This window comes from Barbatula barbatula (genome assembly GCF_947034865.1).
Source record: "Barbatula barbatula genome assembly, chromosome: 3".
Taxonomy (NCBI): Eukaryota; Metazoa; Chordata; class Actinopteri; order Cypriniformes; family Nemacheilidae; genus Barbatula; species Barbatula barbatula.
In genome coordinates this window covers 16604560-16620600 of record NC_136764.1, presented here as the reverse complement: position 1 = coordinate 16620600, position 16041 = coordinate 16604560, and the positions used below count along the sequence as shown (strand labels likewise).

Sequence of the window (16041 nt, the reverse complement as noted above, 5' to 3'; positions counted from 1 at the left end):
TTCGGCGTCACCATTGGTCCACTAGTTCTAGATTGACAGCTCCTCCTCTAGCCAATCAGTCAACGAGGGTGTTGACGTCACCATCTAGCCAATCAGTCAACGAGGGTGTTGACATCACCACAAACGCGACTCGCTCGCGGCATACCTCTCTGAAGGTGGATTATATCCATCAGCTGCAAATCGCGGACAACCACAGGTAATTAAACATCATTATATCATTACTGAGTGTCAGATACACTGCTTATATCTGTAATGAGTTCGCTCTGCCAGGCTTGTTGTGTCCAGTTAGCTGGGTTTAGTCAGCGGTACTATAGTTTACAGTTACTCTTATTAAATTATTTAAGATTGTTGTGTATTTAGAAATAATGACTGTATTGTTGTAAATGTGTGATGTCGTAGCTCATGAGAATGATAATACCATGTATATCTTAATTTAGACGAGCACATCATGCAGCGTCTTTGTATTAGCACCTATTTTATTATTGCTCCTGTATGACATATTGTTAATTGCTCCCTGAAACTCTTTGTAAGTCACTTTGGATAAAAGCGTCTTCTAAATGTAAATGTCTTTTCTCACAGTAGTGCATTAATTCAGTAATAAGTGCTAATTGAACGTATTGTTACCAGGGAACAGATTTGTTTTGGTAATTTTTCTCGGATGCAAGGAATTACATAAAACAGCATGATATTACACTTGTGTGTACCTAGGAAACAGTTACAACATTTAAAACATTTATTTCTTTTATCCTAGGACCTTTAGGAGCAAGACAGCGCTTGAGGACTCATTGGGGAGCAAAACACTGGAGTAACAGTCCCTCATGTGGATGAGTGTATGCCGTCAGCTCAGTTCAGAACTAATAAGCAAATCTCAGATATTTATTTAGTGTTCAATTTTGTGACACAGCCTGTTGATACTTGAATCTTAAAGCCCCAGACTATAATTGTTATAATTTCTGTGATTATGCTTAGCACAAAGAAAATAAAAACTGTATACACAAATTTTTGTATACTCCATTTCTCCATAATATATTAGGAAGTGATGTATAAATTAACACCTTTTGCCTGAAAATAAAATAAAAGCAGTCACTTTCAGAAGGCTAAATTAATGCAAAAGACTTACAGTATTGGTTAACAAAGAGTGACCAATAATAATGGAAAATACAATTTTAGGAAATTTCCACACGACAGCAATGATATCTATATTAAATCAAAAGTAACTCAAATTTTAAATAAAATGGAAAAAATAATATAATGCAAATATAACAGTCTTTAAGAGAGTGAGGTGAGACAACCAAGTCTACTACTTCAAAAAAAGCAAACAGTGTATAATTTAGCAAACATTTAGTATATAATACAATATAGAAACATTAATAAATGAAAGACAAGTATTAAATCGGCAAGATAATTGTCTTTTGGTGGTTCTAAATTTCACATTTGTCCAATAAATGCTTGTAAAAAGCTTTCAACTTTATCGGTTAGCTTTCTGAAACTCTTGGTCATGACATAACAACTTTGATCGGAGTTCAAGTTTAGTTAGCAGCTTGTTTTTACTGAAATTTATAGATTCGCTTTAGATGAAATTCACAGATCCACTGCACTCAATAAATGCTAAAATAGCGTTTGAGTTAGCGAATTTTAAATATAGTATACAATGCAAAGCCCAGTTCTACGTTTCTTGATGTTAATATAATTAAAAGTAGCTCATGATCTTCCTCTTTACCAAAGTTGTGGAACTCTCTCTTGCACTGATTTCAGGAGAAATGTGGCTGAGGAGGTTGTCAACATCTTCTGGAAAAAATGCAAGTCGACAGAATTATAAACTGCTGTTAAAAAAACATTGCTGGTAAAGAAATGTAACTTACTGTGTTGTTTCTTGCAGAGATCCTTTCCATAATCGTGTCCAGCAATCCATACAGGCCACGCACTGATGCAACTCAGAATGTTGCATAGGGAATAACTGCTTTGTAAACAATTTTAGCACAAGGTTGCAACGTAAAATAAAATGGGTCTATTTATGAAAGCATTGCAATAACATTTATTTAGTATTTAAAGGACAGTTAACCTGGATAATGTTTATTAATGATAGATGGTTACCAGACAGAATTTCTCAACAGTAGTCAACTAATGTAAACTTCACCCGTTAGAAAAGATGCTAATGTTACATGACGTGCAAATCTAAATTAGTTAAGATATGCATGGTATTATCATTCTCATGAGCTAGCAACATCACGCATTTACACCAATTCAGTCTTTTTCTAAATATACAGCCAATAATCTTAAATAACTCAATAGAATAACTAAACGATAGCACCGCTGACTAAACCCAGCTGGGCACATGTCAATTTAACGGACATATGGTCGAATCGGACAACAAGCCTGGCAGAGCGAACTCATTACAGATATAAGAAGTGTATCTGACACTCAGTAATGATATAATGATGTTTAATTACCTGTGGTTGTCCGCGATTTGCAGCTGATGGATATAATCCACCTTCAGAGAGGTATGCCGCGAGCGAGTCGCGTTTGGGGTGACGTCAACACCCTCGTTGACTGATTGGCTAGAGGAGGAGCTGTCAATCTAGAACTAGTGGACCAATGGTGACGCCGAAGCCTGCCCTAATTACCATGAAACTTGAACTGCAGCATTTAGAAAAGCAAGCGCAGAAAGTGGAAACGAGAGCAAAGGGGAAAAGACCGTAAGCACGGACAAAAAAAGAAATATGAGCGAAACATGATTTTGTTTGTGATTTGGAAAATGTTGAATTCATGTTTCAAGTTTTATGCAGAACTATTGTAAACGTGTTAACATTTTGGATTCACGCTTATTACTTTTCGATCCGTGACCGCGTTGTTTGTTGTTTGCATTTGTTTTTTAGTTTTTTGCGCTATTATTTTACACGTGTTTTCAATTTTTTTATTTACGCTCATTATTTTTCAAACCATGACCACAATACTTGTGGCGGGTAACTGATCCCATACTTAACCTGTAGCTAGACATTCAGTTTGAAGACTTGCCAAGGGTCTGATTGACATGTAAAGCAACTAATGACCTTTTTCTCTGTTTTCAGGTGGACCGTTAAAAAATGTGACATCTCGGGAAACATCCTGTAGATTCAACTAATCAGCTTGACTTCAGAAATCCTCCACTTTTTCCATATGCATTAGATGTTCAGTCAACAGTCTGTAGGAGTGACGTCTGAGGCAGAGACAATGATCTTGATTAGTTCTAGATCTGTTTTACATTTTCTTTACCTTGCTTTTCTTCCTCTGTACAGTCTTGGCTTAAATAGGTAAACAAGTTTACAGACGTCGTCCTAATGTGAGAAGACAATCTGTAGTTGCAACTTTTTGGAAGACATGACCGTAATTTCCAAACCAGAAATTCAGTAGAAACCCTGTTCTAAAACTGTGGATAAAGGATCAGCGCTTATGTAACTTCTAGAAATCTGACCTACAGAATAGAGTCAGAAGTGAGTCAGAGAAGGAATGCCTTCCTACTGTGCTCAAACGACCTATTTACGTAGTTCTATACGCCCCAGAGGGCGCCCAGCTGGTCTGTTCACTTTGAGTAATTCTCTACCAATACAGAAAACTGAGAACTTCCTATTTTGTCATCATTTCCTGGAATAATTATTTCCCTTATACTTAATTAAGTGGTTGAGAACCGCCTATAGTGGTTCAACTTTGTATTCAGTGATAAAGTGGAGACCATCAAGAGACAATTCACAATTCACACGATATCCTCAACTCCCTTCTTTCTCTCCCCTTTCGGGGACTAATGTCTCCAAAATTCTCCTTCCCGCCCGGCCTACCACCTGTCCCCTCGACCCGATCCCTTTCCACCTGTCTTCGTCTCTACTTCCTCAACTCACACACACTATGAACACGACCATCATCACTGGTACTGTCCACACCTCATTTAAACAAGCACTGGTAACACATCTACTCAAGAAACTAACACTCGACCCCCAGTGGTTAGTAACTACAGACAGGGTTCTCACAGACAGACATTCTAAAAGGCCGCTCTCCTGTCTGTCAGCGAAAATCTGCTGCAGCCAAGGGCTAAATCCTTGTCATCTGTCCTTATTCTGCTTGATCTCTTTGCTGCATTTGACACGATGAACCACCAGATCCTGCTGTCCAGTGTCTCCAAACCTTGCATCTCTGGCAACTGGTTTCCTCCTATTCTCTTTTCCATATATACCCGCCCAGCCTGCCCTGCACCACTGTATCTGGTTTTACTACCCACCCGCCCCGCGACCATTAAATAGACATACTAGGCTTTGTAATGTAAATGAAAACAGGCTTTATTTCAGCGTTTAAGTGCTTGGAAACAGCCACTAGATTACATCGCCCTGTTAAATGGAAACAACACATGCTTATGAAACAAAGAAACTTGCACTTAATGTTGCTGATATAGTGGTCTCCTGCTGCAACTATTTCTGAGAACCGACACAAGCATTACATTAAGTAGCTTTTACAAAAGTTACGTTGCTACGTAGACATATGTATTGTAACCTTATCAACCTAATAAAATATGAAAAGATATATTCCCAAATATGTTATAGGCTTTAGGGAATTGCACGCAAAACACGTTTTTAGACAATCTGCAACTGGCCTGCAACTAAAGTGACAATTTCTTTACCCGTCCGTTATGAGACGTCCCGTGCATCACCAGTGACAACGGAACGTGAACATATGATTTTTAAAACATGTTACAGTTTTTGCTGTCTGACCTCGTGAATTATATATTGCTATTATCAGCTGCGTCTGCGCAAAATGAATCGTGTGGATTAAAACAAAGTACAATGACCTTCATTAAAAGGTGTCCTTCCCTGTATGGTAACCAGACCCTGGCTCCATATAGCATGAAAGCAAACTGCATAGTATGTTTTTTAGACAAATGACAGCTGTTTATTTACGTCTTCTCTCAGACAAAAAGATGATTAAACAGATTTTCTTGGAAATGTGTTTAAATCTAGCAATGGATGTCTATCTGTTTTTTTGAAACACATCGATAACAATAAATGTGTGCTTTGCACTGAATTATAAGTCGGTCTTTGGTTAAGCATACTACATGTTTTTAGGGAGGTATTGGAATGTAAGTTTTGTTTACCATAATATTGCATATGGTATACATGGATTTTTTTTAAATCGGTAATTTAAAGGAATTAAAGGTATACTTAAATATGACATAAAATGTTGTCTTCCTAAATATTTCAAGCTCAGGTCATATCAAGACTGGACTACTGCAATTCTCTACTGTCCGGCCTTCCAACCAATGCAGTCAAACCCTTGCAAATGATCCAGAATGCAGCTCCACGTCTAGTTTTTAATCAACCTAAACAAAACACGTAATACCCCTCCTGATTTCACTTCACTGGCTGCCAGACTGTTTTTTCCAACTTAACAGACTGTGTACAAACTGTGTTTGTCTGAACAAACAACTTTAAACAAGAGGTTGAAAGTTCCCAGCATGCATTGCAGCATGTATAATTATGTGGTAAATATTATTTCAGATAATGACTGTTTTAGTGTTTGCTAGCTTTATGTATGCTGTTGTTTTTGTATGTTATCTATATAGAGTTCTTATGATGTTTGGTGTGTGTGAGCGCATAATACCGTAGTGAAGGTGAATTCAACACAAAAAAGATCATATTTTTAGTTGGGTAGACTTAAGTCCCTATTTGGGTAAACTGTATGCTTGTAAAACAAGTAGTTTTTATGTTACAGTGGCACATTACTGCAGAGCAATCAGGGGTAAGGTGCCTTGCTCAAGGGCCCTTCAGTCATGACCTGCTGGCACTAAGATTAGAACCGGCGACCTTCTGATCACAAGCCCAACGCTCTAACCATTAGGCCACATCATCAACAATCAAGGAGTAATTCAAGACATGCATCAACATAACAAGAGCAGCTAAATGCCTTTTTTTGGAACGTCATACGTTATTACCTCTGTTACATTCAGTCTATTTGTACAGCAAGATATATCCACGTATCATGGCAACACAGCTGATGTGTTCCTTCTCAAGGGTAAAGATGGACCACTACATGGAGATTATTGTAACCTGGCGACCAACTAATTCTTCTTAACACAAACAAAGCATGGAGCTTATTGGAATAGGAGTCAAAACAGATTATACGTATAGAGAGCTGATGTTCTGGATGTTTTATACTGATGTACACTACTAAAAGAATATAAATAAATCAAAATCAGCATTGAATGACATAGAAGGTGCTTTACATTGAAAAATTTATGAGTTTGACTCTCTGAAGTGAATTGAAGCTTAAATTGTCTCATGTGGGGAACGTTATGTGTCCTGTAGCGAGGTGCATATTACCGCACAGGATTGCCTAGTCTGCTGCCTAGGGGCCCCACCTGTTTAGGGTCCTCTGGTTGGCAGATTTTTTATTTAAAATTTACTTCAGCGGGAACAAAAAATAGACCCTCATTGACCCATAAGAAATATTAGAAAAAATAAGCCGGTAATTGTCCAATCAGTTGCAGGTGAAATCATGTCAATCATTTTCATTTACATCACTGCTATTGCTAGACAGCATAGCGGCAAAATATCAGAAAGAAAGTGCGTTTTTAGGGTCCAGAAAAAATTGCCAGCTGCTTTGTTCTTAAAAAACAGCATTTCCATTGGAAGCAATTGAAGAAACGCCTCGGTGGACACAGCCCCTAACAGAGCTTTCTGCTGTTCGCAAACAGACTATTTATCATTTATTTTTGTAACTGGAAACGTCATAAGAATTAGAATCATCCTTTTGTTTTAGAATCATGAACCAGCTCTTAATGTCAAACATCCCTATTTTGGTATACTGAAAAAGAATAAGATCTTAGGTCAGACTGTTGCTTGAAAAAAATGAGAACACGTTGTTCCTCTGGTTGTTTTTCTGTAACCGAATTCCAACAGTGGTACACAGAATTGTTTGCACGCATGGTTTTTGTTAGTGCTCTTCTGAGAAGGATTGTTCCCACTCAATAGGATTGAAGAGGCCAATGTAAATGTATGAAAAGGGGAGTTACATTATATAAGCATTATTATATAATAAATTATCAATTCACTGCATAAAGTTACTACATTTGCACAACGTAATAAAAACAGCAAAGCACGTTTAATATCTGGTTACACATTTTCATCATTGTTAATGATGCAAATGTTAATCATAAATCTTTAATAATATGTGAATAATAATAATCTGTCCTGTGTTCATCCATAACTGTCTGGTTTGGTTTCAGAAACCAAATCAGACATTACGAGAATATAATGGACATTCAGGAATGCTGAGCGGATTATTGGTGCCCCCTGCACAACCTCCAAGATCTCTACACCTCCAGAGTGAGAAAAAGGGCTAGGAAAATCAATTTGGACCCCAGCTCACTCTGTCTCCGAACTGTTGCCATCTAGCCGGTGCTACAGAGCACCAACCACCAGAAAAGCTAGACACAAGAACAGTTTTTCCTGCAGGCTATATTCAGCCTTAACAATTATAAGCTCATGCCACATACTGTCCATCACATTGCACATTTGTAGCCTACATATCATCTGGAAATTGTAGATTGTAAGCAGGCATACAATAAAACGTCTGTACATTCATTTAATCACATTTTTGTTGTCTTTTTGAATTTTTCACTTTTGTATATAGCGCATTATTATTTATTTTATTTTTTTCCATCTTAGTGTTTTATATAATCTCTTTCATCTATGTTTGCACCATGTGTATACTTTTGCATTAGAATCTCCTGTCGCCAAGTCAAATTCCTTGTGGCTGTAAACATACTTGGTAATAAAGCTCTTTCTGATTCTGAATAATACTACAACAGTCCAAACACTAGCCTTGTGTTGTCTTGTCTATTGTTTGTTGTAAGTCTGCTGTGCTGCTTTTACAGACAGAACATTTTGTTCACCACAGCAAGTGAAAAAAATACACCTCTCTCTGAGGAAATTCTGGAAAAGGGAGGGACTCTGGAGAATCTGACTGTGTAGTTTCTTTGGTAAAGGCTGGTTCCACCAAAAAGGGTGGAGCCGGCCTCTGAGACTGACACGTGATAGTAAGGAAATGCCTGGTTCCTCGGTGCAATTTTCTCTCGTCTTGCAACCGAAGCGTCTGGCCCTTGACATGCTAAGACACAGCTTTACACCCACGTTCCCATGCACAACCAGTCACAACCAGTGCTTTGTCAAGGCCTGTTTGCTTGAGTGCAATTTTTTTTGCTCAGGTGCTGAAAAAAACACATGCTTGTTTTTATTAAAGCATTGAATTACTACCGTGTCTGAACAAAACCTCCACATAGTCAAAGCAGAAGCCAGGAGGTCCAATGTTTCACCTTCATGTATTTGGTATTTTAGCTCCCTCAAACAATATTAGAAGACATGCTTAAGACTCAGTGAGCTGTAAACCAAAACAATTGATTACCTTGATGATCCGTGCTTTGCCTCACTGGTCCTATTTCGCCACAGGTCAAAGGTCATCCAGTTGACGGCCTTGCAGAGTATTTTTGCAGATTATTTGAGTTTATAACATGACTTGCCTCCGGAATATACAAAATTTCTTGACCTTCTTCATACAAAGACGTGTGAATGTAATCAAATGAAAACTGCGTTATTGTGACATGGCTGTTTCAATGGTTTTGAGTTGTGCTATGAATGAATAATGCACATTGAAAGTACAACTGTTGTTATGTTACAACAGTTTACGCTGTTGATGCATAAGAGGGAAAACTGTGTCAGTTTGTCATATAGAAGTCTGAGCTAAGCACATAGCAGGGTGAGAGTCGGATGACTAAACTAATCACAGCACAAATGCTACAAATAAACCTGACTGCTGAAGTGAATACTTCATATCTTAATACTAATATGACGGTTAAATATGGCACAGGGAACAAACTATAAAAAAAGATTCTGTCAAGTGTTTACATTGAAATAAAGTATAACCAATACTCTTATACAAATGCCATGTTCTAGTGCCTGCTGCTGCCAACCAAACTATTTTGCAATCAAGCATCACATTGTACTGTGTAATAAAACAAATGCATTGCTAAAAGCATTGGGTAATCCCGTTAATGATAACAACCTGTTAAGCATAAAAAAGAGTAATCTGGAGTTTGGGGTCAATTTCATTGCTTTGATTGCTGTACCTGCTGATTGTTTCCCCTTTATGATCGCAAAACCATGTTTTCCTCCCCACACTAGAACCAACTCGGTCGAGCCTGAGCATTCTGGTGGTCGTCATGGCAACTGAGAATCATCCCTCGTCTCCAAGCCATCAGTGAGAAGAGGGATCTCTCAGAGAGCATGTTATGTGAGGGTAATACGTAATGTTGGAAAGATGTGGGTCATACTAAAAGGATATTCAGTAAAGTGACTCATACTGCTAATATGCTTATGCTGATGTTGTTCCTGTAGTACTTTACAGGTAATTGACATGGGCGCTCATCTATATAAGGCATGTAGTATTACAGTACATTGTTCTGTATGAGGAGTCAGCATTGTATTAAGAAAGCAGGCAGGTGTTTTTGAAGCAAGGAAAAAGGGGTTTAGCTGCCTGAAAGTGGTAGTTCACGGAAAGATGCGAGATCTGTTTGGTTGTAAGCATTCTTCCAAATATATTTCTATGTGTTCATCAGAACAAATTAATTTATACAGATCATCAACAACTCGAAGGTGAGAAAATGATGACAAAATTTATTTTTATTTTTTGGGTGGACTATCATTTGCATTGCGAAGTGTTTCTCTTTACATGATCTATGGAGATACATAATGTATTTTTATTATTTGCCCAAACTGGAATTATATATGGTCAGAAATGATTGGATTGTTTTATCCATTAATAAATAAAACACATCATTTAAAAACTGCATTTTGTATTTACTCTGGTTTTCTTTGAGTATTGTTAAAACATTTTGATGATCTGAATCATTTAAACATGACAAATATGCAAAAACGAAAACATCCGGAAGGGAGCAAATACTTTTTCACAGAATTGTACACCAACCTGTTAACATCCAACCTAACTACTTTGCTGACATTTTTGTGTCTTTGATTGCAGCACCTTTCGTGTAACTTCTTCTTAGCATAAATCACAACAGCAGCTTCCAGATGATTTGAGTAAGATACAATAATTACCCTAAAAAGAAAATGTGTTGGCAACTTTGTAATTGTGACATGAGACAAGTTTGGGCAATGTTTAGAGTCTTCACTGTGAGAAGTGAACCTATTCTCCTCGATATGTTCCAAACTCAAAATGTGCTAAACATGAAAGGAATTTATTAAAAACTAAGACTTTTACCTGTTCATCTTTAGAACAGCAGCATCTTGCACAAACGGACCAGACTGTTCGCTTGTTTCTATATATTTATTTAGATGTTAGCGAGCTGTTTTGTATTCATTCTGATTGAAAAAAACTAACCGATCACCTTCCAGCAACCTCTTTTTTTCCGAGGGCTGTATAGAAACAGCGTTCTATTTTGTGATCGGTCTGAAGTCAATTTGGGAGCCAATCGGTGACTTTGAACACGCCATTATGGCTTGTTTGTAGTCTGGCATGGGAATGTAGGTAAAAGGTTTCAAAACAAACTTGTTAACCCAGCCCCCACCTCACAAAGAAGCATATAAAGTAAATATTTGTGTCCCAGAAGGCGTGTTCCACTTCTTAGAATGAAAGAGAGACGCCCCTTTGTGTTCGTGATGAACGTTTACCGAGTTGGATGACTTCGTGTTTGTGCTTCTCGCAGCACGTGAGAACAACGAAGTCTATAGGATATCGATGATGGAGCAAATGTTAAGCAGCACACTCTGCAAAATATTGCAGCCGTGTCGTCAATAAATGTTTTGCACGAAACGATTAAGGTTGAGGAAAACGTCTTTTAAGTGGGTTCACTGCCGGATGAAAAGTTAATGAACTATGACCGCATATTAATCAAATAAACAGATTTTTTTTAATATGACATTTGTCGAAGTGGCAATGCAATATGCTGTATTTAACTGAATACTTTATACGTAGTTTCAAGATTTACACAAGCGCGTTTTGTAGCAGACAACCGCTATGACTTAACATGCAAGTGGCACACGGGAGACAACGAGTAGACTTAGAAACTTGTGTTATTTTACAGCACGGGGGCAATCTGCGCAACATATGACCACGTCATTACATAGTTTGCTTAAATTCGATTTTGCCAAGCCTTACTCAGTTATGCAACTACTATAGGAGCTATATTCAAGTTGTCAAATTACGACAGGCAAAACCTGACGTTCGAGTGAGTTACGTGCTTGTTTACGTCAAACAAATAGCATTGCAAACTATGAAGTGAAGCTAGGTCAAAACGGCATAGGAAATCAAGAATAATAGCACAGGCACACTAGTAAAAAAAAGCACACAAGGTAGGGTTTGTGGTAAAAAGAAATGTTTTAAGTCTCATTTAACAACGTCGGAGTTACCAAAACGGGTGCAATTATGTCATAGACAAATAACAGAGCAACACGTAGAAAAACAGGACAGTTATTGGACCGAAACTATGAGGTGTACCGCACAAAATGAACAGTGTGTACAATCAAAATGGATACAAAATTGCCATTTAATACACCGCCAAAGTAAGTAACAATTAAATATTTGAATCAGCGAGTTAACGTACTCGAGAACTTCTATTGGTTAAGTAATGACATGTTCTCTAACCTTGGCAGTCTTGGGTTCTTAGTGTGCAGTTTGACATGCATTTCAGGCAGTTTTAACAAACACCAGAAAGGTAGGGCTACAAGATCAGTTTTTAAAAACACTAATGTTAAAACCCCCACACCCCAAAAGAAAAAAGCAGGGGTAAAACCTGCCTTCCAACACAATGTCCACCTGTAAACTCAGGTTAACCCCATGTAAAACCAGATTAACTCTTAAAGTGTTAAGTTGACCAGTCAACTTCAGCAATATTAAAATGCCAGGTTAGAAACACCCTGATAGCAAAACAATACAGTACTAATTTGCCTTTATGGACAAAAAAAAAAGTGGGGATGGGATTAGGCTAGGAAGTAAGGAGTGTGACAGAAAGGAAGGTAAAACAGTCTAAGAGAAGAGCGCTAGTATTCCACAGGTTCATCACCCTCTTCGTCAAGCAAACATGTGCGAATCAGGGCCTCAGTGACAGCATAGGGGTCACAGTTGGCAGACGGGCGGCGGTCCTCAAAGTAGCCCTTCTTCTCTTGTCCCACAGATCGTGGGATGCGGATACTAGCGCCACGATTGGCCACCCCTGCAGAGAACTCATGAATGCTGGATGTTTCATGGCGACCAGTAAGTCTGCGGGCATTATCCAGGCCTCCCTTTGGATCATAGGCACGGATGTGGTAGTTGTGTCTCTTTCCAAGCTTTTCAATACACTCCTCAATGCACCTAGTTATGGAGAAACAAATGTCAATCAAAGACCAATTAAATAAACATCTGTCAAGCAATAATGAAGCAAAGCAACATCCATAAAAGACCTAGATTTTACTGGTTATGCAAACTATATTTGGTACTCACTTCAGCCCACCATCTTCCCGCATTTCCTTGGTGCTAAAGTTAGTGTGGCAACCAGCACCATTCCAGTTACCAGAGATCGGCTTGGGGTCAAATGAAGCTACAACACCAAAGTCCTCACAGACTCTGTGCAAGATAAAACGAGCTACCCACAAATGATCTCCCATGTTAATGCCTTCACAGGGGCCAATCTGGAACTCCCACTGCAGAGGAAACATTTACAAAATTTAGATACATTTTAAAGGCGTAGAGAATTAATTACAAATTATTCAGATACATTTAACAGCTGGTTCTAGTGTTTACCTGAGCTGGCATGACTTCAGCATTAGTTCCACAGATCATAACACCAGCATACAGACAGGCTCTATAGTGTGCTTCCACAATGTCTCTGCCGTAGGCCTTGTCTGCCCCAACGCCACAGTAGTAAGGTCCTACAGAAAGAAATGAACAAAATGAACATTATGAACCAGAGTTGGCGAGTTTCATTAGCATGCTCAATGTAAATTGAGTCGGACACAGTCTTACCTTGGGGACCAGGAAAGCCATTGGAGGGCCAACCAAACGGATGACCGTCAGTGCCCAGGATGGTGTACTCCTGCTCCATGCCAAACCAAGGGATTTGATGGGTTACCATTTCCATGATCTTCTTACATGTTTGACGATGGTTGGTTTCTGCATTTAAAGTCAGGAATGAGTGAGCTTTCAAACAAACCACCTTCTGACAAACATAAGCGATACAAAAACATACCAGCGGGCTTCCGGTTGTATTTAAGCACGTCACACAAGACCAGTTTATTGGGGTCTTTGCGGAAAGGATCCCTAAACATGGCAGAGGGAAGGAGATACATGTCGCTGTTGGAGCCTTCAGACTGGTAGGTGCTGGAACCATCAAAGTTCCATTCAGGAAGTTCTGAAAAAATGTATAAACTTTAATCCAAAACTCTGTTACTACTTTTTAGAATGTCAATGCTTTGTCTAGCTTACCTTCAATGCTCTTGGGCTCAAAATCCAGCGTTCTAGTCTTGCATCGCAGTCCTTCTCCGGTACCATCTATCCAGATATACATGACTTGTACATCATCTCCCTGAGGCAGTTCCATATACTGCTTTTTTACCACTTTACTCAACTGTGCACTGGCAGACGTGGCCATTTTTATTACTATAAAACACCTGAGGAGGAAAAATACAGACACGGTTCCGTCAACAAAAGGCTCTCCAGCGTAATGTGGGCATTTAAACACTGCGCCTCCTTCGACGAGATTACGTCAGTATTAGTATTACACGTTGAAAGCTAAAATAGGAAAAACGGCGAAGATCTGATCACAACGGATTCGGTTTATTCTCTTTAGTCGCCGACTAGTAAAAAACAACATTTATTAGATCAGACCACGTGCTCCGGGATTCTTTTCACGTCCACTTGTGGACTCCCAAAGGCCGTTCGACCAGTATAATGTATATCAGCAACTCCGACCACTCATATCAGAGGGTCATATCGCGTTATCGCCATTTTACAAACAGAAATCCCACAAAGTAACTTATGCCCCGAGCATCCGTGAATACGCTGGTGGACTGTATCCATGGTTACAACGAAGCAAGATTACATCACGATTTAAAGTACCCACAAACACGATCGATTAAACAAGAAAGTCATTTAAAATGATAAAGACTGTAAACAGAACAATGACACGTAGCACAAACGTCAAAAACTCGCTCGTACAATGGACACAAACGACATAATTCAAAATCAGGAAAGCCGAGATGACGTACCTGGACACCAAAGAAACTTCAAATGTATGATCACAAACTGGAAAGTCCAGTTACTTGATAGATGTGTACGCGTGTGTTTTTCTCTCATTCTCTGACCAGGAATTTCTGTTGTCAGCCTAATTTATATGTATGAACGTACGATCCCGGCGACTTTGATTGGTCAGAAGAAAGCGCGATCTGTTTGTTCTCACGTGACTGAAGTGTTAGCTGGCTCGCTGATTGGATGGAGCTCAAGCGCTAAAGTGACGCCCTCTAGTTCGCCTAGAGAACATTAGCGTACCAATGGCCCTTTGTTGCTGATGCTCGTTCCCATGATAGTGCGATAAAGTAGTTTGTCCACCAAAGTAATGTCACGATATTTCAGGTGGTTTAATTACGAGCTCGAGGAACATTATGCTACAGGCTGAATTAAAATCTCAAGTCTAGACAAACACACCTTTATGTTTGCAAGCGAGCCTCATGTTTCTCAAGATGTTAAATGCCCCCATGTGGTCTAAAAGGATACACCACTAATCCTGTTAGGAGTTCATCTTATTTATTAAACAGACTCACAAACACATTTCATATGTACGTTTTATTTTCTGATTTTTAACGATCTGAAGTGATTTTGTTAAACGCTTGTACCATCATATGTATTCATTCATTCTTTCACCTTTTGTATTTTCAAAGCAAGATCTGTTACTAACAGGAGATGTTTACTTACTGCCAGAAAACGACGACACACATTTTGTATTTAGATGCAAATGAGTTTTTTTTAGCATTAAACACGATAAGCTTCAACTCAGAAAGAAACTAGCAAACACAAAATCACAGGAAACCAATAAATCACGAGACCTTTAATTCAGAATTGCCTTTTATGGAATGCATGAACTTTAACTATATGATGTAATTGCTGTAAAGACGTCAAAAATGATGAGATCAGCACATTTGAATGACTGTTAGCCTAAATAAATGTAAAACAACTTGACAATCTTCACACTACACAAACGAAACTGCATTTAAATACAAATAACTTTTTTAATTGACTTATGTACTTCCCTTTCACATAATCATACTGCATGATGCACAGCACTTAATGGTATAAGCTTGTGTAAATTAACAAGAAACAAGAACAAGGCACCCAAATTAAAAACATGTTGTATTTGCCTGCCTTTGTGTTATTATTGATTGATCCATGATAACTGTAAAAGTCAAAAACATTTTGATTCAATCAATCACCAAAAAGTATTTCTCCATACACTACTTAATGTTTTTAAACTAGTATATTTGTCAATGGCACAGAAGGATAGTCATGTATATAACAATAATGTGTTCTTGGGGTGATGGAAATAAAAAAAGATTTCTAACCAGTCGACTCACCATGTTAGACACAAGCTATGTTGGACATTAAGTTCAGAGCTCCTGTTTTTCTCTATTATCACAAAGTGCTTTTACATGATAGACAGCTCATCTCTGGATTGTTTCTCTCAAGGCCATGATCAGCACACACAAAAAATAGACACTATCATATCTAAAACCCCAGGACACTGTGGTTTTCATGTTCACGGGATAGAAACAATATAAAAAACATAGGACACGTTTGAAAGTTCAGTGTTTATAGAAAAAAGTTACCTTAAATAGTCAAATGAGGGTGATTTATGAAGACTAGCCAACTTTTTATTGTGAATAACCCAGAGTGCAATTTCACCACCTGTGCGGTGCAGATCTTCTGTAACGTGATGCAGATGGTTACACGTGGATAAATATCGAATTATTCGTTTTG

At 38.4% G+C, this 16041-nt stretch overlaps 1 protein-coding gene across 1 annotated transcript; it reads right to left on the bottom strand.

Moving 5' to 3' along the window:
* Positions 1-11562: 11562 nt before the first annotated feature.
* On the bottom strand, positions 11563-14731 carry glula (glutamate-ammonia ligase (glutamine synthase) a). Its single transcript, XM_079452483.1, has 7 exons — positions 14280-14731; positions 13498-13682; positions 13262-13423; positions 13039-13185; positions 12817-12944; positions 12517-12716; positions 11563-12387 (listed from the first exon to the last, which is right to left on the bottom strand). The coding sequence occupies exons 2-7, from the start codon at positions 13661-13663 to the stop codon at positions 12075-12077; spliced, it is 1116 nt and encodes a 371-aa protein (XP_079308609.1). The 5' UTR covers positions 13664-13682; positions 14280-14731; the 3' UTR covers positions 11563-12074.
* Between the last annotated feature and the right edge of the window lie 1310 nt (positions 14732-16041).